General features: G+C 61.4%; 2 protein-coding genes across 2 annotated transcripts; both read left to right on the top strand.

Annotated features, from left to right (window-relative positions):
- The first annotated feature begins 220 nt into the window (after nt 1-220).
- RSKR (ribosomal protein S6 kinase related) lies at nt 221-5,660 on the top strand. Its single transcript, XM_073315316.1, has 12 exons — nt 221-422; nt 608-859; nt 1,386-1,469; nt 1,560-1,628; nt 2,104-2,173; nt 2,638-2,745; nt 3,013-3,053; nt 3,589-3,616; nt 3,866-3,955; nt 4,046-4,134; nt 4,745-4,855; nt 4,984-5,660. Exons 1-12 carry the CDS (start codon nt 258-260, stop codon nt 5,206-5,208), a joined length of 1,332 nt encoding a protein of 443 aa, XP_073171417.1. The 5' UTR covers nt 221-257; the 3' UTR covers nt 5,209-5,660.
- Nucleotides 5,661-5,703: 43 nt separating this feature from the next.
- On the top strand, nt 5,704-25,621 carry SPAG5 (sperm associated antigen 5). Its single transcript, XM_073315315.1, is given in 26 exon segments — nt 5,704-5,916; nt 7,409-7,555; nt 8,086-8,136; nt 8,138-8,902; nt 8,904-9,337; nt 10,297-10,489; nt 12,426-12,545; nt 13,328-13,420; nt 13,845-13,979; nt 14,653-14,772; nt 15,157-15,249; nt 15,664-15,798; nt 16,579-16,693; nt 17,171-17,264; nt 17,704-17,785; nt 18,988-19,121; nt 19,571-19,736; nt 19,893-19,986; nt 21,005-21,079; nt 21,557-21,680; nt 21,968-22,079; nt 22,762-22,842; nt 23,024-23,176; nt 23,698-23,751; nt 24,595-24,675; nt 25,344-25,621. Coding segments are annotated over 26 exon segments (3,804 nt in total). The 5' UTR covers nt 5,704-5,880; the 3' UTR covers nt 25,461-25,621.
- Nucleotides 25,622-25,932: the final 311 nt, after the last annotated feature.

The following is a 25,932-nucleotide window of genomic DNA, read 5'->3' as shown; positions in this document are numbered from 1 at the left end:
GGAGGGGTAGCGGGCTCTCTGCGTGGGGCGGGGTAGCGGGGCGGGGGCAGGGAGGGGTAGGGGGCTCTGCGTGGGGCGGGGAGGGGTAGGGGGCTCTCTGCGTTGTGCGGGGCGGGGGGCAGGGAGGGGTAGCGGGCTCTCTGCGTGGGGCGGGGTAGCGGGGCGGGGGGCAGGGAGGGGTAGGGGGCTCTGCGTGGGGCGGGGAGGGGTAGGGGGCTCTCTGCGTTGTCCGTGTGCGGGGCGGGGCCGGCGTGGCAATGAAGCGGGTCGAGATCCCGCCTGGTTACGTAACCGGCCCGCAGGGGATTAGCCGGGCCGGGCGCAGCGGGGCCGGGGCCGGGCCGGGGCCGGGGCCGGCGCAGGAAGGAGACGCGATGGGAGCTGCCAGCAGCGAGCCCGAGCCCCCGCCGGGGCCCCTCAAGGTGTGTCAGGGGGCGGAGCTGGCTGGGGGCGGCAGCGGGGCTCCCCCCGCCCGGCCTTGGGGTGCCTGCGCGGGTCTCCCTGCCAAGGAGTCCGCGCGCCCCTCCCGCACGGCTGTGGCTTCTGTGCCCTGCCCCAGAGCTGGCTGCAGCGGGGGCCGGGGCTCATCCTTCTGCTGGCTCTGCAGGGTGGTGGCCTCGCAGCCCAGGCCTCCTGGGTGCGGGGCTGGAAGAGCGTCTTGGCTGGCATCGGGGCGACGCTGTCAGGGCTGGAGCGCAACGTGGCCGCGAGGAGATGCCTCCAGCAGCAGCGCGGCCCGGGCGAGAAGCTGCCCCGGCTGGGGGAGAAGGTGGTGACGGGCTGGCCAGTCCCGCAGTTCGTCTCGCTCTTCCTCCCGGAGTTCCCCTTCCGGCCCCCCCTGGGACAGCAGCAGCTCAAGGTGCGATGCCCAGCTCTGAGCCCTTGGGGGGTGGCTGGGGCTGGGAACAAGACGTGGCTAGGGCCCATTGGCCTCTTGTGGCCCTTTGGGGGCCCAAGCCGGAGTCGAGGAGCCCAGGAGTGCTGGCACACGTCTGCCAGTGCTGATCCCACGCGTGGGAGTGTCGCGGCGAGCTCCGGTCTCCAACTAGGACTCAGGTAGCATCTGTTCCCTGGCCTCCTGCTCTCCCTCCGGCCCCTGGGCAACTACACGCCTTTCCTCTCTGAGTATGCTGGAAAGAGAAAAGGCCCCTGGGGTTCTCCCACCCCCCCATCCTTTGGGAGCCCGTCTAGATCCCAGCAAGGGGACGGGAGGCTGGGTGGTTCCCCCGCACACCTATTTCAGGGCTCTGTCCAGCCTGGCCAGGAGACACTGCCCTGCGTAGTCCCTGGAGCTTGTCCTAGCTGAGTCCCATGCTGCTCTCGTGGGACCTGGCCCTGCTGGTAGGAGCAGTCACACCCCACACTCACTGGTTCCTTCCTTTTAGATTCTGGGCTTTGTTGCCAAGGGCTCCTTCGGGACGGTCCTGAAAGTGCTGGACTGCGGGCGGGAGAAGGTCTTTGCTGTGAAGGTGGGTGCCCGTCACACTGCCCCCCTTCCCCAGGGCGCTGCTCCGTTCTCCTGTGTCGACTCACTGGGGCCATGGCTCCTTCTCTTGTAGGTGGTCCCCAAAGTGGAGGTGCTGCGGCGTGACACCCTGAAGCAGTGCAAAGAGGAGGTCAGCATCCAGGTAGCTGCTGCTCTCCTTGGGGGCATGGGTCACGGAGGAGGGGTGGAGGGATGGTTTGGGGAAGAGAAGAGACTGCTGAAGCTGCCCTGCCACAGGGGCCTGGCCAGCTGCCCTGAGCTCATTCTGTCACCGAGCCTTCCTGGCTCAGAGTCCCAGGCAGGCCATACCTGGCCCCGTCAGCTCAGGGCCCCAGGAGCACCGTACCTTCCTTGGCACCACAGCTTCAGCATCTGGTTTGCAGATGTGCCTCTTACCCAAGCTACCTGGCTGGCTCTTCTGAGCCCTCTCCAGAGATGCCCGGGGGGGTCGGGGCTGTATCCCAGAGGGGGTGGGTTAGGGCGCGTTGGCAAGAGGGATGTCCTGAGTCTTCCTGCTCCTCCCCGCCTCATCCCCTTCTCCTCCTCCCCGACTTCTCCCATTGGGTGTCCCCATCCCCAGCTCAGATACTCATGAGTCCTGTTTTTCTTTGTCCCAGAGGCAGGTCAGCCACCCATTTGTTCACTGCTTAGGGGACAGCTGGCAGGGACAGCGGCATCTCTTCATTAGTGAGTCACCATCTGCCCCCCTGGGGTCTCCCTAGAGTAGGGGCTCCTCCCGTGCATCTGACTGATATTAAACCTCTTCTCTGGCAGCTGGAGTGCAGCCTGGCTCTGCCACCCGCAATCCCCTGTGGATTAGGAGCTGCTTTGCGGCTCGCTCCCCTCCCCCATGTCCACCGTGGCTGGGTCATGAGAGCAGGATAAAGGCAGTTCCCTCTGGCAGGCCTGGGCTGGTACGGTTCTCTCGGCCCTCGGGCAATGAAGGGATTGGCAGCGAAGAGAAGCAACCCCACTGTAAATATCAGCCCAGGCCATGCCCGCTCTGTGCCCTGCCTCCCCAGCAGGTTCAGGCAGGGTCTGTAGATCTGTGGGGAGGGAGAGGGGATGGCATTTGCCTGGAGCCCTGGCTCTCCCCAGCTGGGCTGTGTGTGCTGGCCCCCCCAAGCTATAGTGTCTGTCTCCCTCTGCAGTGTGTACATACTGCAGCACCGGAGACCTGTACACGCTCTGGGCCTCTGCGGGGCGCTTTGCGGAAGCCACCATTCGCCTGTTTGCAGCGGAGCTGGTGCTGGTGCTGGGTAAGTGACCTGCTGAGAAACACTTGCATGGGAACCTGTGCTGGGGCAGGGCGTCCCTGTAGGTTCCCCTGGTGCTGTGTGGCTGATGCTGCCAGCACCCTGGGATCTCTGGGCCCTGGGGAGGAGGCTCTGTTTGGGGCAGAGGGGCCAGATGTGAGCTCCTCCCTGCCTGCTAGGAACTGCTGGTCAGACAGCTTCCCCTGGACTGGGTCCTCCTCGCCATGCCTGGTGGGACTCTGGTGACTCTCCTCCTTTCTCCTCTTCCAGGTTATCTCCACGACCTGGGCATTGTGCACCGAGATGTGAAGGTATGAGTGCCCTGGGAGAGGGGGTCTGACCTGTCCTGCCCCTCTCCGGTCAGACACGTGCTTGGGGCGATGGGCTCCACTGCAAGGCTCTGGGCGGCTGCTCTGCAGCTGGGTTTGAGTCAGTGCTGGCTGGCAGGAGCGGGGGAGTTGGGGGTGGCAAGTTCCTCTGCGGTGGGGGGACCTCACCCCCCCAGACCCCAAACTCACATCTGGTGGGGTGGGAGCTGGATTCAGCTGCTCCGCTCAGTGGCGGGAGTGGGCAGCTGCCCTTTCCCCCACTAGTTTGGGGGAGCGCTGCCCGAGGCCTGATCCAGCCCATTGCGGACCCTGGGCGGCTCTTAGAGGCGGGGCTGGTGTCCTCACACAGGCAGACGTGGAGCGTGAGCCGCAGGGGCCCTCGCAAGCAGCCTGATGGAATATGGCCCTTTCCAGGCCCGCAAGGCCAGCTGGTATGTCCTGTCCGGGCAGCCTCGCTGAGCTGAGTACACCCTGGCCGAGGATGTAATGTGATCTCTGACCTCTCTCTCCTTTTCAGATGGAGAACATACTCCTGGACGAACATGGTAGGTGCACTGCTTCCCCTCCACCCCCTGCGCTAGGGGCTGGGAACGTGCTGGACTTGGGCCTCTGTTCCCTGGGTAGGAGGGATGCTGGACTGGCAGCGTCTGGGGTGGGGGGAATGCCAGGTTGGCCGTGTCTGTGTACAGGGCTTGGGTGGGGGGGATACTGGGCTGGCAGTCTGGGGGCAGCAGGATGGCTCCATGGGGGCAGGGCTCTCGCAGGGCAGAGATACAGTGTGTGTCTGTGCACAGGGCACCTAAAGCTGACAGACTTCGGCCTTTCGCGCCACCTGCGCCGAGGGGAGCGGGCTTACACCATCTGTGGGACCCTGCAGTACATGGGTAAGGCTGGCACGGGCTGCTGCTGGGCGATGGGGCTGGGGGGCGGGGCACTGCACAAACCCTGACTCTGCTTTCTCTTGGGATTGACAGCCCCAGAAGTGCTGAGCGGAGGCCCCTACAGCCATTCTGCTGACTGGTGGTCTCTGGGCATCCTGCTCTTTACCCTGGCTACTGGGAAGGTGAGGTGACGGGGCCGGGGAGAGATGCTAAGCGGTCAGATTCTCTATCACTGGGAGGCGAGGGGCTGGGGCAGCATCCCTATTGGTCTGGGCACACAGCCCTGCTATCCCCTTGAGCCACATTGGCCAGTGGGAGGGTCTGGGGGCAGAGGAGAAACCTGTGTTCCTCATCTCTCCCAGATCCCGCTGGATGGGTCACTGGGCCCCCCTTCTCCTTGTCCAAAGGCTGCTTCCACTCTGCGTCACTTCCGCCAGCACTGCTGGCGGGTTCCCTGCTTCCCATCCCCTGCGCATGCATTGGAGCCCCTATCCCATGGTCTGGATTGTGGCTCTTGTGCAATAGATCAGGGAAGGACTTGAGCCTAGAGGGGCTTGGGCCTGCTGAGGGCTGGAAGATGGTGTAGGGGGTGGCTGATGGGTACCTGCATCCAACATGTGGTGCTCATGCGGCAGCCTGGCTCCTGCCCTAAGCTGCCCCAGCCTGGAGCTGGGCTCCTGCTGCAGCTGCTGGGCCTGTGCAGAGGCAGGGAGGCAGCACCCACTTCTGCGCCCGCTGCTCTTTGGGAATGCGTTCTTCCGGGGGACTAACAGCCCGCTCCTGTCTCCCCAGTTCCCGGTTCCTCCCGAGCGAGACCACCTGGCCATGCTGGCGAGCGTGAACCGCTGCAGCTACGAGAGCCCGAGCTCCCTGAGCCGGGGGCTGTCCCTCCTGCTCAGCGAGGTAACTCCTTCCTGCACCCGGTCTCCTGCGGCCCCTTCGCTGGCCCATCCCCCCTCCAGCAGGGCAGGCTGGCCGAGTCCATCCCCGGACATGCAGCCCGGTCTCATGGTCAGGCTCTCCCTCCCCAGCTCCTGTGCCGAAACCCCCTGCGGCGCCTGCACGACCTCCACCACTTCAAGAGCCACCTCTTCTTCCGGGGAGCGACCTGGGACGCCCAGCTCCTGCAGAAGCACCCGGTGGACATCGTCCTGGCCGCACGGCAAGCGGAGCAGGCAGCCCTGGAACCCTCCGTCGCCTTTGCAGACTTTGACTGTGACCTCCTGGCCTCCCTGAGCCGCCCCTGGCCTGGCTGAGGCAGAGCGGACCCTCTCCTCTGGCCCTGCTGGAGCTCCGGCCCGTTGGAGGCTCCATCTCCTTCCTGTTTGCCGGCTGTGACCAGGCCCCACGTGGGCCAGCCAGGGGCACCGTTCTGTGTGCTCAGGAACCCCCCTTGTGCAGCGCTCAGGAACCCCCCTTGTGCAGCACCCCAGCCCAGCTGCAGCCGTCTCAGGGGGAGCAGCAAAGGGCACCCAGCCCCCTCCCCAGCAGTGGCTCCTGCCTGGGCCAGGACGTGGCTCCCCTCATGGGCGCCCCGTTCCCAGGCCAGGCTGTGCCCCCCCCCCTCCCTCAGGTTAGACTCAGGCTGGGCCAGCGGGCTGCCCCCCGGGCCGGGCTCGTGCATGCCCCGGGGCCTGGCGGCGGGACCCCCCAGCTGGACGGGAGCGCGGGGCTGCACGTGGCTGAGCAATAAAGGGCATTTCCCGTGGCTGTCTGCGTGGCGTCTGTGGGGGAACCAGACCGAACCGCTAGGGGGCGCCCTAGTCCCTGCGCGCTGGGGCTGGCATGCGACACTTCGTCGCCCCCGCCCCCTGGCGTGATGACGTTGCTGGCGCTGCAGCCAATGGCGTTCGCGCGCGCTGTTCGAATGGCGGGTGCCGCGGCTGGCGGCTAGAGGCCGCGGAGCAGGTCGGGTCTCCCGGGTCACCATGGAGACCGCCGGGCCCCGCGCGGCCGCGCGCGAGGTGAGGGGGGGCCCCGGCCCCGAGCCTGGGTCCCGTGTCGGGATCGCTGGGCAGCTCCGCCCGGGGTCCTGCCCCGCCCCGCCCGCCCGCGTGCGTCCCGTTCCGGGCCCGCCCCCCCCCCGGGCACCGGCCTCCCCCCCCCGGTCCCCGCCCCGGGTCTCCTTCCCCCCCCCAGCCCTGGGCCCCCCCCCCGTCCCGTTCCGGGCCCGCCCCCCCCCGGGCACCGGCCTCCCCCCCCCCCGGTCCCCGCCCCGGGTCTCCTCCCCCCCCCCCCCCAGCCCTGGGCCCCCCCCGTCCCGTTCCGGGCCCGCCCCCCCCCGGGTCTCCTCCCCCCCCCCAGCCCTGGGCCCCCCCCGTCCCGTTCCGGGCCCGCCCCCCCCCCGGGTCTCCTTCCCCCCCCCAGCCCTGGGCCCCCCCCGTCCCGTTCCGGGCCCGCCCCCCCCCGGGCACCGGCCTCCCCCCGCCCCGGTCCCCGCCCCGGGTCTCCTTCCCCCCCCCAGCCCTGGGCCCCCCCCCGTCCCGTTCCGGGCCCGCCCCCCCCCCCGGTCCCCGCCCCGGGTCTCCTCCCCCCCCCAGCCCTGGGCCCCCCCCCGTCCCGTTCCGGGCCCGCCCCCCCCCCCGGGCACCGGCCTCCCCCTCCCCCGGTCCCCGCCCCGGGTCTCCTCCCCCCCCCAGCCCTGGGCCCCCCCCGTCCCGTTCCGGTCCCGCCCCCCCCGGGCACCGGCCTCCCCCCCCCCGGTCCCCGCCCCGGGTCTCCTCCCCCCCCCAGCCCTGGGCCCCCCCCCCGTCCCGTTCCGGGCCCGCCCCCCCCGGGCACCGGCCTCCCCCCGCCCCGGTCCCCGCCCCGGGTCTCCTTCCCCCCCCCCCCCCCAGCCCTGGGCCCCGTCCCGTCCCGGGCCCGCCCCCACCCCGGGCACCGGCCTCCCCCCCCAGCGCTGGCTCCCCCCCCTTGTCCCGTTCCGGGCCCTGGCTCCCCCCCCCCGGGCACCACCCCCCCCGCCCCGGTCTCCTCCCCCCCCCAGCCCTGGCTCCCCCCCCTCATCCCGTTCCGGGCACCGGCCTCCCCCCCGGGCACCGCCCCGGGTCTCCTTCCCCCCTCCCCCAGCCGTGGCTCCCCCCAGGGCCCAGCCCTGGCTCCCCCCTCGGGCACCGGCCTCCCGGGCCCTGCCCTGGGTGTCCTTCCTCCCCGCCCCCCGGGCCCTGCCCTGGCTCCCCCAGTCCCGTCCCAGGCCCTGGCTCCACCCTTGGGCACCGGCCTCCCCCCTGGGCCCCGCCCTGGGTCTCCTTCCCCCCTGGGCCCTGGCTCCCCCTCCCCTGGGCTCTGGCACCAGCCACTCCCACCCTGGGGCTCCTTCCCGCCCCCGTGCCCTGAGTGTCGTTGTCTGTCCGTCTGTCTCTTTCCACCCCCCCCCTCCCAGATGCCCCTGGCCAAGCAGAGCCTGGCGGGGGGGTGCAGCCTGTAGGGGTCACACATGGGGTTTCTTGTGTCCAGCCTCGGAAGTCAGCCGGCCGGGCCCCGCTCCAGGACCTCTCGCTCCAGCAGCTGGCTACTCCCCAGAAGCAGAAGTTTTCTCAAAGCGCGATGGAGTCTGCGAAACCCTCGTCTCTTACGCCGCTGTTCTGCAGGCTTCGGCTGCAGGTGGGGGCTGCTGCTGTGGGGCTGGAGAGCGCTGACCCCAATGGCCAAATACAGCCCCAGTGGGGCCGAGAGTCCGGAGTCTCCCGGGGCACTGACCCCATAGACCCCACACAGCTGTAGGCCCGGGGTGAAGGGAGCCTTCTCCTGAGTCAGGCTGGCTAGCCTAGTTCTTAGAACCCATCTGCACCCTGGCTCTGACTCCATGGGTCCCACAGAGCTGGGTGGGAGAGGGAGAAACAGCAGTTGGGAGGGGCTGGTGTCTTGCCATGGAAGAAGGCAAGGGGGTTCCTCCACATAGCCTAGAGAGCTTAGTGGGGCTCTCCTGCCGCCCCCCGTTCTGCGCTGAACATAAGGATGTTCCCTATATGCTGTCTCTGGAGACGGGAAGGAAGCTGGGAAAGGGGCCTTCTGGGGTCAAGCCAGTCAAAGCCCAACATGCAGGATAGGCATCCATGTGTCTGGGGGGTGCGGAACAGCAGGGGGCAGGGATTCTGCGGTTCTTGACCTCATTATTTTCCCCCTCCATGCAGGATGGCAGAAGCCCATTGCCTGGCTCACAGATGTCACCAGCTATAAAAATTCTGGGCAGACTCCCTGCCAAACACAACATTCAGCCCCAAAACTGTGGAGGAAAACAAAGCTAGGCCCAATACAAAAGAGCAACAGCTGGGTCTGGCTCCAAATAGCTCCACACCAAAGGCTTTTGAGGCAGCTGGTAGCCTCCAGGAAATGGGTCAGGGGGAAAGTGCCATATCTGCCGGCTCTCTTCCTGGGGCTGAACCTGGGGGGGAGCTTGTGCTGGGGGAGGTCGGGACCCTGCAGGACAACTTTTTGGGGAGGAGTGCAGATGCTGCAAACACTTCCCAGTTGGAGAGAGAAGTGGAGAAGGATGAGGCAGACTGGCCATGTACACCTGAGACGTCTCAGGCTTCTAAAGTAACAGTGAGGCTGGATGAGGATCAGGCCCACGTGACAATGGCAGAGAATGAGCCCTGCCTGGACAGTGACCCTTCGGACGCCAGGGCCATCCAAGACACTGCTGCTGAGCTGGGCGTGCAGGAGAAGCAGAGCCATGCTGCTGTAACGATGATCTCATTAGTCCCTTCTGTGTGGTCTCCTGAGAGGCCGTGCCTGCTCCTAGCAGGGTCTGCAGGGGGGTGTGATCCTGAGCGGCTGTCAGCGACACAGGCGCTTGGCAGCCCTCCTCTATCCGAGGAGAATGGCATCTGGGCCGTGATTCCTGAGGCTGATTCTCTGCAACCTCCCAGCATCCTGGCCACCCTGAAGGAAACGGAAGGATGTAGCAGTACCCTGCCTATCCCACAGGGAGCAGAATCGGGAAGTTGCCCCCCTCCCTTTTGGTAGTGACCAGCCCAGCTTGCTGGTGACTGAAGAGGGCTCCCCTCAGGCTTCTGTCTGGAAGGATGTGGCTTCAAGTTCTGCTCAGAAGCCTTCCCTGCAGGGAGGAGCAGCAGCTCTCACAACCCCAGTGCCCTCTCATGAGATTGGGTGCAACGTGGCTGGTACCATCTCCTGGATGACCCCACTGGCATGGCTGGAGAAGAACATGGGCACCTCTGCTGTGATGGAGTCCTTGAGGCAAAGCCTGCCGCTGCCAGCTCTGCAGCAAGATGCAGGCACAAGTGTCACCCCAATCTCCACCTGCTCTGCGGGGACCTGGATGACTCCCCGAGCGCTGCTGGAGAAGAGCATGAACACCTCTGTGGAATGGCCTGCCTGCGCAAAGGACAGTGCTGCAGAAACAGATTCTCTTCTCTGGCAGTAAGTTTCCTTGTTATCCACACGCAATTCTGTTACTCTCACACTCTAGGGGCACCCACCTTTACGCAATTCCTAGGGCTCGGGGTGTACTCTTTGCGGGTTTGCAGGACCTTTTACTAATGAAAGAGCCTTACACAGTAATACCCTTATCCTCTCAACGATTACCAGGCAGAATACCCATGCTAAGCATAAAGTGCTCTGCTCCCCAGTCCTGGCCAGGCAGGCGGACTTTCCTGTTGGCCAGGCAAGGTCGGTCTCGTCTGGATTCTGGCTGCTGCACATCATGGTTGTGCTGAGGGTTCTTAGCAGCTTTGGGCTGTGTCTTGGGGGTGAATTCTTCCAGGTCTTTCCTCCTCTTCCTTCTCTGCTGCTCTCCTCCTTGGACCCCAGTTTATACAGTGAAACTTGAGTCCTGCTTAGCTGTGCCATAACCAGTCATTTCATTAACCAATCCTAACATATTGTAACAAAATTTTCTAACCTAGTCATACCCCATCACCTTAATTTACACCTAACAAAATTAATTAACACACAGACCATACAGCCAAACAATAGAGAAAAGGGGACTATAAAGATAAAACAATAAAGAAATGAGGATTTCACAACCATAACTGTCAAGTGATTTCTTGCCAGACAGAATGCTATCAAACTAAGTTTTCTTTAACCATCATAAGATCTGTTTCTTTATCTGGTGATGGTGGGTGCTATTAGGACAGGGACCTTCTTAACAGCCCGATATTACATTGTTTTAATGTAATTTAGATGGAATGTGAGGATCCAACTTCCTGCTTCTTAGCTAATGGCTGCTTCTCTTCTAATATGGCTATAGGAAAAGACCTTATCCTTACATCCCCAGGTCCCTGGGGTTAGTCGATGTCCCTGAGCCGGGAGCCATTTCTGTAGTTCACAGGGGGTCTGTGCTCCTGAAGCCCCTCACAAATATCTTCTCCTCTGACCAGCTGTTCCCAAGAGCACCTGAGTGCCCTGTCCCGGGCGGAGCTGGAGGGGCGGCTGGAGAGCACGCTTATCATCATTGAAGCCCTCTCGTGCCAGCTGCGGGATTGGCAGCAGAGCCAGTGGCCAGTTCCTCGTCTGGGGCCGGCAGACCAGAGAGACGTGCTCACGCAGACTGACGTCACCCACCCCAAAGCAGTAAGAGGGGCCCACTGTAGAGATGAGATCATGTGCGTCTTGGTTTGCAGTGGGATGCTCTGAAGCAGAGGATGATGGCAGGTGTGGCCATGAGCTGTGCCTGCCTCCCTTCTGACTGAGTAGATCAGAAACTTCCCCTGTTGCCTACCAGTTAATTGCACTAGGTAGTTGTGACAAAGTGGGACTGTTCTTAATGTTTCCTCAGAATACTGTAGGGGTGCTTCAGTTTCCCCTGTGCATTTCTTAAGTCTCTAGGTGGTGGGATAAGGGGGTGTAATTGTTGCAGAGCAAAGGACCAGTGTACATAAATGGCAACACTCTGTCTCCTGGCAACTGATGGCATCTCTTCCCCCTCCCCCAACCCCACCCCCCACCCCCCCGCAAGGTGAGAGCTAAAGGGTTGGAGAACAAAGGAATCCGGTGACCTCCTGGCCTGGGAAAGGGACAAAGCCCAGAGGAGGAGGGGCTGGAGGGGGAGTCAGTTTGGGGCTGGCTGGGGACATGGAGTGAAGTGCAGACGTGGTTGTCTGGCTCACTGCCCCCCAAAATGGACCCAGATGAGGGGTCCTGTTCTCTGCACCTACAAGCTCTGGTTTAGACCAGTTCCTGCCATCTAATAAACCTGTTTTACTGGCTAGCTGAGAGTCCCGTCTGACTGCGAAGTTGGGTTGCAGGACCCTCTGGCTTCCCCAGGACCCCGCCTGGGTGGACTCGCTGTGGGAAGCGCACAGAGGGGCAGAGGAGGCTGAATGCTCTGAGGTCAGACCCAGGAAGGTGGAAGCTGGGTGAGCTGTGTGTCCTGCAGACAGGCTGCTCACAGAAAGGCGACTTCCCCAGAGTCCCGACTAGCTTCGTGGGGAGCAGTTCCAGAGCATCGCCCGGGGAGCCCGTGACTGCAGTCAGGCAAAGGGGTGCTTAGCAGCCCCCCATATGCAGTGCTAGCCTAGAACTTGGGAGCCCCGGGCTCTATTCCCTCTCTGCCAGACTTCCTGTGTGACCTTGCGCAAGTCACTTACCCTCTCCGTGCCTCTGATTTCTAGCTGTGCCATGGGGACAATAGCGCTGCCTGCCTCGCAGGAGAGAGACACTAAAGGTTTTGAGGTGCTCAGGTGCTGCAGAGGTAGGGGCCGCACAAATCCATTAGCTAGCTAGTGGTTCTGCAGTACTGTGGGGTGTGTCCAGAACCTCTGCTAGGTATGCAGCTGGGCAGTGCTGAGCAATCAAGGACTTGAGCGCTCCCTGGCCAGTGCTGGTGTGACTCCCCCACTGCAGCAAGTGCATGGACTCCAATGTTTCAGATCAACAGGCCACTCAAAGTACACAAGGTCCCACTGAGGGTAAATGGAGCGGAAGTGATGTGGGCTGAATGGCGATTGTTGAGTTCAGAGCTGATGAAACCTGGTCCCATGGTCGCCTGCTGCTACAGCACTGGCTAACCAAATCATGCGCATGGCTGGTCCAGCTCTTGCCAAGTTGGAGAACTGCAGCAGTCCTTGCTGTTCCTGGCCTCCTGATTACACTCGCCTGACTGCACCACTGACCACCAGCTCGTCCAGGAAGGAAGCTGCAAACGAGCATGTCTGCAGCCAGTGGGTGGGAGTGTGTGGGCTGCATCCTTTGGTGGGTGGCAGGGGGGTTTGGGAAAAGGCAGCACCTGGGGGAAGCTTGCAGCTGTCAGAACTAATGGTGATGCAAATGTCATAGCAATTGCTTAAATCTAGCCCTGCTGGGCAGAGATGCTGCCCAAGGCGCCCCTTCTCAGGCTGAGCCTGGTGCACGTGATCCTGGGGGAAGAAGACGAGGTGTTCAGCCTGTCTGGCTCTGCTGAGCCCCCAGAGCATGGGCAGAGTTGGCTCAAGCCCTGCCCACCTTACCCCTGTGAGAAACAATTCTCCTAGCCCTGTGAGCGATGGCTTGGGGATGGAATATCTTCCAGGAGGAGCAGCTTTATCATGACTTCTACATGGCAACCAGAGAGAGACTCAAGGCCCTGCAGCGGACCCAGGAGGACGAGCAGGCTCTGAAAGAGGAGCTGGAACAGGCCAGGGAGGCAGTGGTAGGTCCTGGAGGGGTTTGTGTACAAGGAGGGTAGAAAGAAAAGGAGTACTTGTGGCACCTTAGAGACTAACAAATTTATTTGAGCATAAGCTTTCGTAAGTTACAGATGAAGCATCCGATGAAGTGAGCTGTAGCTCACGAAAGCTTCTGCTCAAATAAATTTGTTAGTCTCTAAGGTGCCACAAGTCCTCCTGTTCTTTTTGTGGTTACAGACTAACACAGCTGCTACTCTGAAAGGAGGGTAGAGTGTCCTCAAGGGGGTGGGTGCTTCCAGGGCTGGCTGTCCAAGTGCGGCTTCCAATGAGAACAGCTGGAGCTGGTTAAACGTGCAGGGCTGTCTCTTGGTGGGGCTAAGCAAAATGGGCTCCTGACTCCTCCCTGTGGTCCTCAACGAGTCATCCACTACAGGGAGGCAGGGCTAGTCCGCAGGTGGGACGTTCTGCTCCCCATCCCAGGTGTTGTAACAAGCAGGGCCCCTGCTTTAGCGATCGATTCCATGTACAGTGGGTCCTCTGAGAATGGCCACTCTAGGGACAGATGGCTTGTCTACTTGCTCATCTGCACATTCAGATACTTTGGCCTGTCTCTGAAGGCAGGAAACTGCCTAACAAGGGTCGTCACTTGTACAGGTTCCTCTGCTACCAATGGTGGCAATTTGGTTACACCACCAGATCTCCAGTGGGTCCTGGACCCTTGGCTGGTGCCCAAGTCCCAGCAGTGGCCTTTCGATAGGGTTCCCAAAGCCACATCTGCGGTGTGAATGCTCCTCTTGTCTTGTAGAGATCCTGGACTGTGGAGTCTCAATTGTTCCTGGACACCGCAAATACTTCCCTGCGGAATCTGCAGGAAGACCGAGGAACCCTAAACCAACAGGTGAGATTGTCTGGCTCTGCGATGCTCTGTGGCTGAGCCTCTGAGCGCTAGCAGGCGTATGTCAGCCCTCGGAAAGTGCCTTCGGCTCTTCCAACAGCCGTGCTCAGAGAGACCCTGGAGAGGGCCGGGCCTGGCTCGTGGTGCCCCGGGTTCGTTGGAGCACTCAGCGGCTGGGATGTCAGATGGCTCTAATTCGTGAGACTTGTCCCTGTGGAGCTGGTCACACCATGTGTTGCCAAGGCTCTGGGTGGGGTGGGTACCCCAGGGAGGGGGTCCAGCCTGGCAGCCTTGGTGCCCAATGCACGGGCCGCTTGAACGGCGCCTCTGAAGGAGCATGGGGCAGGCCTGTGTTGGGCCTGGAACCTCTGGGATTCCGCAGGGACTCCAGGCTGTCCTCAGGGGCGCTCTCCTCCTCCTCTTGTAGCAAGACCAGATGAGGGCCCTGCTCTCCCGGAACCGGAGTTCACTGGACAAAGTGGCAGCCAAACTGAAGAGCTGCCTGGCGGAGCGGGATGAGATGCGGAGCCGAGCGGCGGAGGCACTCAAGGCTAAAGAAGCGGTAATAGGCTCAGACCCCTGTGGGATGCTGTTCAGAGGGCAGGGCAGGGCAGGGCTGTGGTGGTGCTGGGCCCAGAGCATGCCCTGCCCAACAGTGGGGTAGGAGCAAGAGCAGCTGGCAGGACTGGTTAGCCTGGGCCTGGTGGTCGGGGCTCTGCATGCCAGGGCTGACTTCAGCCCCACTCTCGCTGCTAGCTCCGCAGTGCTGGGAATGCTACTGGTGTCTCCGGGGGGCAGGTGTCTCGTAGCTCAGCAGCAGCCACGTCGGTGGACAAGTGGGGTTGCCTCTCTCTGCGGGAGTGCTGGACAGCCCCCTCTCAGCCAGTCCCACTGGCACTTGAAGAGGGTGCTGGGTGACCTGTTGGCAGGAAGCTGTGCCCCAGGCCAGCGTATACAAGGGGGCAGGGTTAAGGACTTGGCTGAGGCCTCCCCAGTGCTTCAGCAGAGGGGCATGAGGGAGAGCCCTGCCCTGCAGCCTGAGTGTAGCGCTGGTGCTTCCTCTGTGACATCAACATCTTAATCTCCCACGGGTGGGTCCTGCTGCTAATGTGTGCTGGAGCTTGCCACCCCTCAGCAGTGGGGCTGTCAGGGCTCCTGGGGCACCTGGCAATGGTGGCACTAGGCTGATGGATCACTGTTAAAATCCCCACATGCACGTGTCTCCCCCTCCCCAGAGTGATCTGGTTCTGGAGGCCTTCCGTGTCCATGCCAGCGCTCGGATCAGAACCCTAGAGCAGGGATTGGAGTCCCAGTGCGAGCTCTGCACCCTTATTGAGGAGGCTCGTGAGCACCAGGTAAGGAAGGGTAGTGAGCTCTGCGTGGGTGTCTGGCCCTGCTCTTGATCTTCTTAGCCTGTGGGCCCAGCCAGCTTGCTGGAAACCTTGTGTGCTGCCCACTGCACGGGCTCAGCCTGGGGTCTGCTGAACTTGTGATTCAATTTGATATGCTGCAGCTTGGGGCAGTGTTCTCCTGTCTCTGCCATTAGTGATGCTGGGAGTTTCCCCTGCCACTACTTTGGCCTGGTCTCAAGGCATGAGGCTGCCTAAGACCAGTTCCTCTGCACTTCCATTGGGGGCGACTGACTACACCATCAGTTCTCCAGAAGGTCTTGGACTCTTGGCCACTGCCCATGTCCCAGCATCCGCATTGGCAATGCTAACGCCCCTCTTGTCTTGCAGAGATCCTGGACCGTGGAGTCTCAGTTGTTCCTGGACGCCGCAAATACTTCCCTGCAGAATCTGCAGAAAGACCGAGGAACCCTAAACCAACAGGTGAGATTGTCTGGCTCTGTGGCTGAGCCTCTGAGCGCTAGCAGGCGTATGTCAGCCCTCGGAAAGTGCCTTCGGCTCTTCCAACAGCCGTGCTCAGAGAGACCCTGGAGAGGGCCGGGCCTGGCTCGTGGTGCCCCGGGTTCGTTGGAGCACTCAGCGGCTGGGATGTCAGATGGCTCTAATTCGTGAGACTTATCCCTGTGGAGCTGGTCACACCATGTGTTGCCAAGGCTCTGGGTGGGGTGGGTACCCCAGGGAGGGGGTCCAGCCTGGCAGCCTTGGTGCCCAATGCACGGGCCGCTTGAACGGCGCCTCTGAAGGAGCATGGGGCAGGCCTGTGTTGGGCCTGGAACCTCTGGGATTCCGCAGGGACTCCAGGCTGTCCTCAGGGGTGCTCTCCTCCTCCTCTTGTAGCAAGACCAGATGAGGGCCCTGCTCTCCCGGAACCGGAGTTCACTGGACAAAGTGGCAGCCAAACTGAAGAGCTGCCTGGCGGAGCGGGATGAGATGCGGAGCCGAGCAGCAGAGGCACTCAAGGCTAAAGAAGCGGTAACAGGCTCAGATCCCTGTGGGATGCTGTTCAGAGGGCAGGGCAGGGCTGTGGTGGTGCTGGGCCCAGAGCTTGCCCTGCCCAACAGTGGGGTAGGAGCAAGAGCAGCTGGCAGGACTGGTTAGCCTGGGCCTGGTGGTCGGGGTTCTGCATGCCAGGGCTGACTTCAGCCCCACTCTCGCTGCAAGCCCTGCAGGGCTAGGGATGCTGCTGGTGTCTCGGGGGTGAGCCTTGCAGCTCAGCGGCAGCCACGCCACATCAACAGCTGAATCTCCCACGGGTGGGTCCTGCTGCTAATGTGTGCTGGGGTTGCACCATCCCTCAGCAGTGGGGCTGTCAGGGCTCCCTGGTGCTAGCTGGTGCTTAGCAAATGCCGAGGGCTGAGCACCTCCTTCCTCCAGGATGACCCTGGTGCAAGATGGCCATGTGAGCAATGCCATGTTTAGCAGCCAATGGCAGGAGTGTAGCTGCAAGGAGGCCTGTCTGTCAGATGTCTGGTGCAGACCCGACGATGCCAAGAGGCAGATGAGTGGGGCACGGTGGGCATTTGCCATCCAGGGGTCAGAACGTGGCTCCTTTTCCAGCATCGCAGTCTGGTACAGAACTGCTGCCCTGCCCCCTCCTGTATCTTTGGGAGGGCATTAGAAACCCCTGAGCACTTGTCCCATTTGGGATGTGGATGCCAGCAGCGTCCAGCTCTCGGTGCCTGTTGGGCTGGGCCAGAGAAGCCCCCAAGGGGCAGGATTGAGCAGTGAGCCAGGTGCTGTGCTTTGTTGCAGGCTTCTAGGGAGCTGGAGGTGGCTTTCGGGAGGCTGGAGGAAGTGACTGCAGAGCTGCAGGATTCTGTAGCCCAGGTGGATCAGCTGACTGTGACAAACTCCCGGCTGGGAGCAGGTATGCCTGCATGTGAGGCTGGGTCTCTCGGTGTCTTGTGTGGATGTGCAAAGGCCCAAGAGGTGGCAGCAGCTGGCCCTTCCTGCGGTAAGAGACTGGGAGACACTCGTACAGCTGCACCTTGCTGCATGCTGGTCACGTGCTAGGGCACAAAGCCCAGACCATGTCTTGCTATGCTGAGGACGGAGCTGAGCATCCCGAGCCTCCAACATTGGCTAGAGGACTCCTCCTGTAGCAGTAGCTGCCTGTTCCATTTGCATGTCAGTGCCCTGTAGATTTCTTGGAGGCCACCTTGCTGACAGCTCCAACAGCTGGATCAGACTAACGTGTGCACCCCCACCATACTCCAGTATCTGGGCTGCTGCTTAAGACCTGCTCTGGGGGATGGGCAGGCAAGGGCTCCTCTGCCTTCTCAGCTTTGCACGTTCACTGGTGCCAACTGTGCAGCTAACCTCCGTGCTGTGCACTGTGCCCTAGATCTCAGCACGCTGTTGAGGGACCTGGCCAGCCTGCAGTGCGAGCGGGATGAGCTGCGAGAGAAGCATGCAGACCTGTCGGAGGAGATGGCGCGGTGAGTCTCCAGCCTCCGGGTGCTGAGGCTGGGGGGCATAGAAGCAAAGTGCTGTGCAATCCAGTGACTGAATAATGAGGAACAAAAGGTGATGCCCTAAGGAGGGCTCTTGGACAATCCTCATTCTGCTGCTTCCCCTTCCCCGAAATTCACTTCTGTTCTGAAAAAAGAACAGGAGGACTTGTGGCACCTTAGAGACTAACATTTATTAGAGCATAAGCTTTCGTGGGCTACAGCCCACTTCATCGGATGCACAGAATGGAACATATAGTAAGAAGAGATATATATATATATACACACAGAGAAGGTGGAAGTTGCCATACAAACTGTAAGAGGAGTGGATCTCCTGGGCAGATCCTGTCAGCTGCCCCTCCTGCGCCCAGAGCCTGCAGCTGGCAGCCGAACTGCACACTAATTGCTTCCCTCCTTCCTATCTCAGGCTGACCAGAGAGCAGGAGCTTCTCCAGCAGCAGCACGACCGGGTGCGTCAGGAGCTGCGTGAGATGACCGAGTGCCACGAGGTAGACGCTGTGGGGGATGGGCTAACCCTTCTGTTAGGGGCACAGGACACTTGCTGTGCTAATGGCATGTGCTTCATCCCATTGACCCCTATGGCAGCCTTCACACACCACGATATTAAACCGTAGACCAGGACCAGTTAATGTCGCCTCCTCCCTGCACGTAGGCCTGGAGCTGCCAAGCCCCACTGACCGCTCAAATGTCCTTTCCAAAACCCCTCCTAGAGGGACACAGAAAAAGCTGGGCATCCTAACTGCGGGTGCAAATCCTACTGGCCCAGGACTTGCTATATGCGGTGCCAGACCCGTGCCATAAAACCCCTGGCAGCTAAATCTCTCAAAGGAACTCTCTCTCTCTGCCTTGGATCCTAGCCCTCCTCGCTACTCATCCTGCCCTTTCTTTCACTCCTTAACCTTCTGGTATCTGATACTCCAGGTGCGTCAGTTAGTGATGCTGTGGAGACTGGAATCCCAAGGTGACTTCCAAGTACAAAGGGCAGACTTCCCGCTCCAGCAGTTCTTGAGAAAGCCATGGCTGAAGTCATGGAAGAACTGGCTGAGCGTCGAAAGCAAGATGGGCATTGGAAGGTCTGGTATTTCACAAGCTGCAAGGGCTGAACAAGTGTATAAATGCTGTGGGGAGCAATTGCTTGTTGCTGACCCTGTGCTCGGTCCTTTGATCCCTGTGGTCAGCCTTCCCAACCATCTCTGTGCAGTTACTCTGGGTGTGAGACTTGGCTGGGCCTTTCCATGCACTTGAATGCCTGACCCAATCCCCCTGGGGAATCGGCCTGGCTGCTGCAGCTTTGGCCTTTGCACACCCCAGTGCAGGGTGAGTCGGACCATCCCGTACTTCCTAGCAGAGTCTGCTGGCAGGTGAGGTGTGGGGGTGGAACTCTGATCTGCCAAGCACTCTGGTGAGAAGGGAGGAAGACTACAGAGCTGTTGCTGGGCTCTGAGGCCTGTTAGATGAAAGACCCCCTGATACCCGGGGGGAGGCCTCACCAGCCCCTCAAATGAGAATGGGGTCGGGGAGGAGTCTCCACTTGGGCACTTGCAGGAAAGTAGAGTGGGATTTGAGCTAACTGCTCCCCAGCTCCTGGTGTGAACATGGCCCTCCTTAGCCGTTCCTGGCCTGCATGTGCTGAGCACCTCCCGCTGTACCAACTCCCACTCCTCCCTAGTAAATCTTCCCTCCGCCCCAGTTCATTGACCAGGAGAACCGTGTGTCCCGGGAGCAGCTGACAGAGACAGAAAATGAGCTGAGAGCCACCCTTGCAGTTCTGCGGGAGCGCAGCATGCAGTACGAGGACCTGAAGGACGCCTACCAGCACCTCCAGTGAGCCAGCAGCTCCACTCTGCCTCTCTGAGCCCTTCGTGTGCCTCCCGCCCCAACTCGTTGCTGTGTCTGGAAAGCCTGCGTCTGGGGGAAGGAGCTTGGCATGTCTCTGTTCAGCTCCTGACGGGCAGGGTCCCCTCCCAACCTCACCCATGGCTGGGAGGCAAAGGGTGCCAGTGAACGAGCCCCTCTATGCACCCTAGTACATCCCTAATTGTCCCTGTGGCAAACCCACAGGCACTCTGGCTGGGCACAGCTGGTCTCATCCTCTGGTTATTCAAAAGGCACCTCCAAGTGTCCCCCTGTGCTCTGGCCACCGAACCGAGGAAGTCAATCACAGCCAGGCCATTAGGCTGCCATGACATGCCTACCCTTTCCCCTCCCCACCCTGAGAAGATAGGGCCTCGGTGGGCACTGAGCAAGCTCTGACTTCCCCCTGTTCTCCCCAGGAAGGAGCGGGACATCCTCTGCGAGGAGCTCGACTGCAGCAAGGCAGAGGCCCTGGGCCTGCAGCTCATCAGGGACAAACTCCTGAAGTCCTCCCTGGAGCTCGCTCAGACCAAGGAGAGGCTGCTGGACCTCACTGATGCTCTCCAAGCTGCCCTGCCAGGAGAGGTAGGAGTCCAGGGAACTGCCCTCTGGCTGTTGATCGCAGAACCCTCTGTAGCATGGGTTTCTGCAGCCCGTCTGCCCTGGGGAAGCAGAGCAATGTCTGTAATGCTGCCTTGGCATCTGTGGGACAGCCACTCTGACCTTCTTTTGTCATTGAAGGCTGCTGATCTTGCATCGAGGAGCAGAGTGTGTACCCCTCGCAGCGTTCCCTGCTCCTTCGTGGGCAGCGTCTTAAAAGCTATGGCAGGAAAAGGTAGGATGTGGCTGCCAGAAATTGTTTATTGGCTCTGGTTCTTGTCTGCTGCTCCAGAAACCCTGCCTGTGTGGAGGGGGCTGGTTAGTGCTTCACAGACAAGGAGGGGCGTGAAGTGCTCTGTACACCAGCCAAACCCGGGGCTGAGCCTCCCATCACCCCTGCAGCATGGTGGGGCCTTCCTCTGCACTGTGCAGGCCTGTCATGCAGTGACCCTCCCCTTGGTATTGGAGATGCAGCCATTGCAGTGAGTGGGGGACCTGCCCATAATGCTTTGCTCTGCCGCGTGCTCAGGAGCCAGAAGTACCTTGCTGACACTGAAGCAAGGCAGAAGTGGTTACAGCTTCCCAGCCAGTGGTTGAGGCTGCTCCCGTGTCTGGGAAGGAGCCGTCAAGCTTCCAGTGCCCCCCGCTTTATTGTCGAATCCTGTGCCTCTGCTCTCCCTTCCTGTGACTGGTCGGGCTGCATTAGGCCTCCAGCGGGGTGGTGGATGAATTTTGATGAACCTGCCACAGAAAACCAGCTCTGCCCAGAACACTACAGCCCTCTGCTGCCTCGTGGGCTGTCTCTGACCCCGGAGCCAGATTGCTTCAGTGAGGAGTGTCGGCGCTTCCGTGGCAAACAGGACCCTCGATGCCCAGGGCTTCCTGTCTCCGGTTAGGCCTCCTTCCCATGCAGCCTGCAGACAGGGGATGGTTCAGCTCTTCGAGGCTGGTGCTGTTCCTCCCCGGGGCTGCCAGGATCACCCACTGCAGGGCCAGAAAGCACAGAACCATAGTTGTCTTGGGATGGCCTTGTCCCAGGGCTCCTCACATGGGGCGTGGCGAGGGGGTGATGTGAACGGGGCCTCAGCACCAGTCCCCTCTCTCAGGGCCCAAGCCCCAGGGACTCCCCAGAGGAGAAGGGAAGTTCCCGGATCTATGCAGGCACCATGGCCTAGCAGTGGGTCAGGGTCATAGAAAGGGGTAACCTGTGTTGATAACCCAGCATCAAGCCCCTCTGACCTACTTTGTTACAGGCATTGATGAAGAAGCTGCTGAAGGCTCGACCACGTTCACCGAGGTTGAACCTGCTACTCCTCAGATGCCAGCAGGTAATGGCCTGGTGTCTGCCCTCTCCTCCCTTGCCAATTAACGTGGCCTTGCTGGGCCCCAGTGCAAAGGGCACTGGCCTAGTCCCAGGAGGTGCCCTGGAGCAGGGCAGGTGCAAACACGTGAGTGCACTAGGCTTTCCCAGGGAACCAGGCTTGTCCCTTCATCCAGGTTTGACTCAGCAAGAGGTTCCCTCTTGTAACTGCTGAGCACCAGGGGGCCGGGCCGGGGGCAGTGGCTATGCAGGTGGGCTAAAGCTGCCTGCTGTTCCAGGCATAGCATCTGGTGTCTGTTCCTGGCCTGGCGCTGCCCTGGACCTTGCTGGGTAATTGGAACCTGAGCACAGTATAACACACAGGTTTGTTTCCTTTTGGCTTGTGAGGGGTTCTCCATTAACCCTGGCATTGCGGGCTAGCACCGTGCACTGTGAGCCATTGCTCCCCTGCCATGCAAATGGCTGGTGTCTGCTCTGCCCCCAGAGATCGAGGAGAGCCTGCAGGAGACTGTCTTGGAGCTGAGAGCTGCTGTCTCTCATCTCGTCACTGTAAGCTTCCAGAGCCAGAAGGCGGCACAGCACGAGGTTCAGGAGCTGCAGGCTAAACTGTGAGTTCAGCATCTGGCCCTTGAGTCAAAGGAGAGGTGATGGGAATACCCAGTGGGCTCTGGGCAATGCCACTGCTGCTTGCTGACCTGTCACTCCCCCACCGCCACTGGCCATCCCTGTGCAGCTGAGCAGCACGTCTAGGACTGCGACCCCCAGGAGCTAACCCTGCCAACCTCCAGCCTCAGGGTCAGGGGGAGGCAGGGTCACCCTGAGAGCACGGCTATGCAGCCCACGTTCCATCTGCTTTGTGCCCTCTGAAGCCTCAGTTTGGCTCTTCTTCTCATAGCTCTGACCATCAGCACCAGCTGGAGAGCCTGGAATCCAGGCTCCAGGCAGAGATTGATGCCCGGGATGCAAACCTTGCCAAGCTAAACAAGACCCTGGGAGTCAGGTTTCAGGTGAGCAGGTGCCAGAACTGGGTTAGGTGTGAACTCCAGGGCAGAGCTGATCTGGGACGTGGACCAGGCAGGCTCAGATTCTAGGACACGGGAGAATCTGGGTAACTGGTTTTTTCCATATCCTGCAGCTGCTCGCTAGCCTGATCTAATGCGGCACTTGTGTGGCTCCCCAGTGTCCCAGGCTGAGGGCACATTACTGGCTGGGTCCTGAGTGTTCCTGGGTCAGGACTGCTCCAGCCTAAGAGAACTGCCCCCATCTGGCTGTGCAGGTCCAAATGTAATGTCTGCATTGGGGCAGGCTGGGACCCTGGTGTGACTGACCCCTCGCTACCTCTGGTGATGGGGCAGGATAACCCCGGCTCTGTGTGCAGCCTGGTGGCAGGGGAATGGTGTTGGGACTCACCTGACTGAAGCTGCTGGTGAACTGGGGGCTTGTGCCCAGCCTGTTGCCTGCCCCCGCCCTGTCCTCACTGTCCATGTCCCGCTGAGTGTCTGCTAGCAGCTGTTGTCACAGTGACTGCAACAGACAAAAGCCCACCAGCTGCCTCCCCTCGGTACTGGGCCTGGGCTCCCTCTTTGCCTGCTCCTTTCCTGGGAGAGCAGCACGTCCATGACTCTGCTGCAAGGGTGGTGCCACTCCGGGAGGCTCTGTCCTAAATGCTGCCGCCCTCTCTCTCTTCAGACCGAGAAGGAGCTGCAGGACATTGTGCGGCAACAAGAGGAGAAGATGCTGCAGCTCATTGACCGGAGCCGGGAAGTCACGGTACCCGCCTCTGCAGGCTGGGGGCATGTCGGGTTAGATCCTGGAATGGGCTCGGCCCTGCTGCCCACTGTGCTCAGTACGGTGCCACGTACAGGACAGGAGCTGCCCTGTGGGCCCCTAGAGGCTGGGACGGAGTCCTTTGCCCCACTCCCCGGCATCTCACTGGCTTCTCTCCCCTCAGAATTTGAAGGCAGAGGTCTCTCACCTGACGCACCTGCTCCGGCGTGCGGAGACGGAGGCTGAGGTGCTGTGGGAGGAGGTGAGGGGACGAGACCCCAGCACGACACCTCTGGATGCTGACACTGTCCAGGAGAAAGTCTGGCTACGGCAGGAGGTGAAGCCAGCAGTACTTGGGCAGGGGCAGATTCTGGTGCAGGAAGGGAGGGGCTTGGTGGGGGGGTCGCTCTTGGCCTAGGGCAGTTGTATAGCATGGGGCTGACTGCCAAGAGACAGGTGCCCTGGGGCTGTTGGCATGTGTTTTCCCCCACCCATCGGCCCTTTCTTGCTACGTTGTGGCTCCTTTCTATTAGTGCTATGGAGAGGGAGCAGGGAGAGGCCCCGCAGCCCTGCTGGTGGTTCAGTAGTGGGTTAGACAGTGGGCGCTCCAGCCTGGCGGCAGGAGGGGGAGTGCTGGGCATGGCTAGGCCCGAGATGGTCTGCATGCTGGGCATGGGCTGGCTAATGGCAGGGAAGGGGAGGCAGTACGTGCCCTGGCTGGGAGCGGCTGGCACAAGGCGGGAGCCAGCTCTTTGGGGGCTGGTGGGGTCTGTTCTCTCCCCATCCCTGAGTCAGGCTCTAGCCCTGGCTGTGGGCATCCAGCTGCATTGTGCCCCTGTGCCAATACTTGTCTTGCAGGTGAACAAGCTGAGGGAGCTACTCCTGGAGACACAGCATGACTACCAGGACCAAGTAAGGAGCAGGGCCTAGGGTGCCGCGTGTGCATGTGTGTTGGGGGGGGCGGGGTGTCTGGCTGCATTGTCCCCTCACCGGAGGCTTCAGGATTGACTGCTATGGAGCCTCTCTCATGCCTGCTCCTGCTCGGCGTTCTCCCCACCCAGCTGCTAAGCCAGAGGTGGGCAAACTACAGCCCGCGGACCACGGGACTGTCCTGCCTGGCCTCTGAGCTCCTAGCCCGGGAGGCTCGCCCCAGGCCCCCCCCGGCGCAGCCTCACCTTGCGGGCGAGCTCCTGGGGCAGGGCAGCTGCAGAGCCCGGCCTGACCCGGTCTCTGTGTTGCGTGGTGACCTGGCCCAGCTCCAGCTGGGCAGGGCAGCTGTAGCGCGACCAGGCAGCGCGGGAAGGGGGCATGGAGCAGGGGGGTTGGATAGAGGGCAGGGGAGTTCGGGGAGGTGGTGGTAGAGGGTGGATGTGGATGGGGGCAGGAACAGGGGGTTGAATTGGGAAGGAGTCCCAGGGGGGCCGTCAGGAAGGAGGCGGGGGGTTGGATGAGGCAGCGGGAGTCTGGGGGCAGTCAGGGGACAGGGAGCGGGGGTGTGTGTGGATGGGGTAGGGGTCCCAGGGGGGCCGTCAGGGAACAGGGGGGTTCGATGGGGCAGGGGTTCTGGGGAGGATAGGAGGTGGGGGCCAGGCCACAACCCCCTCCCCTAACCACCCCTCCATACAATTTCCAAAACCCAATGCAATCCTCAGGCCAAAAAGTTTGCCTGCCCCTGTGGTAAGCCATTAAAATATGCGGGCTCTGGGGTTTGCTCTGCTCCCATCCCTCTGCACAGCTCTGTGTTCTCCTTTGCAGAGAAGAATCCTGGAGGGGAAACTCCATCATGCCCAGATGATGCTAAGGAGCCGTGAGGAAATGGAAGAGAAGATCAAAGAGGTGAGGCCCTTTGGGGCGGGGCTCTCACTACACCTGCATGGTATCATTGATAAGGCTCTTGGCATGGCTAACTGACAAACAGCCAGGGCTGCCCCCCTTCCCCTCATCACACAGCCTGTTTCCACACTGCCATGCACAAAGCCCTTGGGAGAACAGCTGCGTCTCAGGGATGGGCCCAGCCCAGCCCCACCTGAAAGCATCGCAGGTGAGGCTGCCTTCAGAAGGGCCTGGTCTAGCTGCAGGGGTCTGGCAAAGGACATGAGTGATGTGACTGCTGTGGAAGGGCTGGGGCCCAGGAGTGTGGTGGGATTGCAGCCCAGGGAGAGCCCCTCCATCCTATTCTGCTACTGTCTTTGAGGGGCTCCCCACCTGCTGCCCCATGCTGAGGGCAGTAAGTGGCTTGTGTGCCGTCACTGAAACGACCACTTCTGCACCCACAGCTGCTCCCTGTCCTGTCTTTCTGGGTCCTGCCAAGGCCTAGGCACTGCCCCGGCTGGAGGGCCAGAACCATTCACACAGCTGCCTGGCCCTCGCTGTTAGGATTGAGAGCTATAGATGGAGACCCTCACTTGGCATGGCCTGCCTGTCCCATTCCTAGCTGCTGGAGTCCTGCTCCCCCACCTCCAGCTTGGCTGCAGCTCCTCGAACTCTTCCTCCTCCTTTCCCAGGTGCTCTCCTCCATCCCTGCTGCGGTGACTGCCGGCTCCTGGGAGTTCCAGAACCTGCTGCACTACCTTGGGCTGAAGCTGGTGGATGGCGGCAGATGCTCTGGGGACACACCGTAGCCGTGAGGTGTGATTCACTCAGTGTTTGGAAGCCGCCTTGCTTAGCTTCCCCTGTATTTGAACTGAGCCCGGTTGAGTGTCTGGAACGCAGGTGGGCTGGGCTCCGTAGCAGTACTGGTGTGTGTGTATATATATATATTTATTAAAGTTGTGACACCCTGCATTGCTCTGCCTCTTGCCTGATCCGAGAGCCAAGCTTGGGGGTGGGGCTGGGGGGGCCTCTCTTGGGGCTCACTAACAGGCTAACTGCCCAGGTAGGCTGGAGTTCATTCTTTGGGTTCTCTGCTGCCTGCCATGGGAGCATTCATAGTAACTGTCTGAGGGCACCTGGCATGACACCTGCTGCCCCTGGTCAGAGCAGCTGGACTCCTTTGGGCTTATCACAGGGCAGATGACTTCCCCACCACTGTCTCCTCTCCCTGTGTTGTGACAGCCCCCCCTTCCTTGGCAGGGGGTCACTCCTCTGCCTGGT

The sequence above is a fragment of the Lepidochelys kempii genome, chromosome 17, assembly GCF_965140265.1.
Source record: "Lepidochelys kempii isolate rLepKem1 chromosome 17, rLepKem1.hap2, whole genome shotgun sequence".
Lineage (NCBI taxonomy): Eukaryota > Metazoa > Chordata > Testudines > Cheloniidae > Lepidochelys > Lepidochelys kempii.
Note: the sequence above shows the minus strand (reverse complement) of the source record. Positions and strands in the feature narration are given on the sequence as shown.

Excerpts from the sequence above, each read along its gene's own strand:
- RSKR (XM_073315316.1), top strand. The coding sequence starts at position 258 with ATGAAGCGGGTCGAGATCCCGCCTGGTTACGTAACCGGCCCGCAGGGG. Across the intron at positions 423-607 it reads CCCCGCCGGGGCCCCTCAAG|GGTGGTGGCCTCGCAGCCCA; the intron begins GTGTGTCAGGGG and ends CTGGCTCTGCAG. Across the intron at positions 2,746-3,012 it reads GGAGCTGGTGCTGGTGCTGG|GTTATCTCCACGACCTGGGC; the intron begins GTAAGTGACCTG and ends CTCCTCTTCCAG.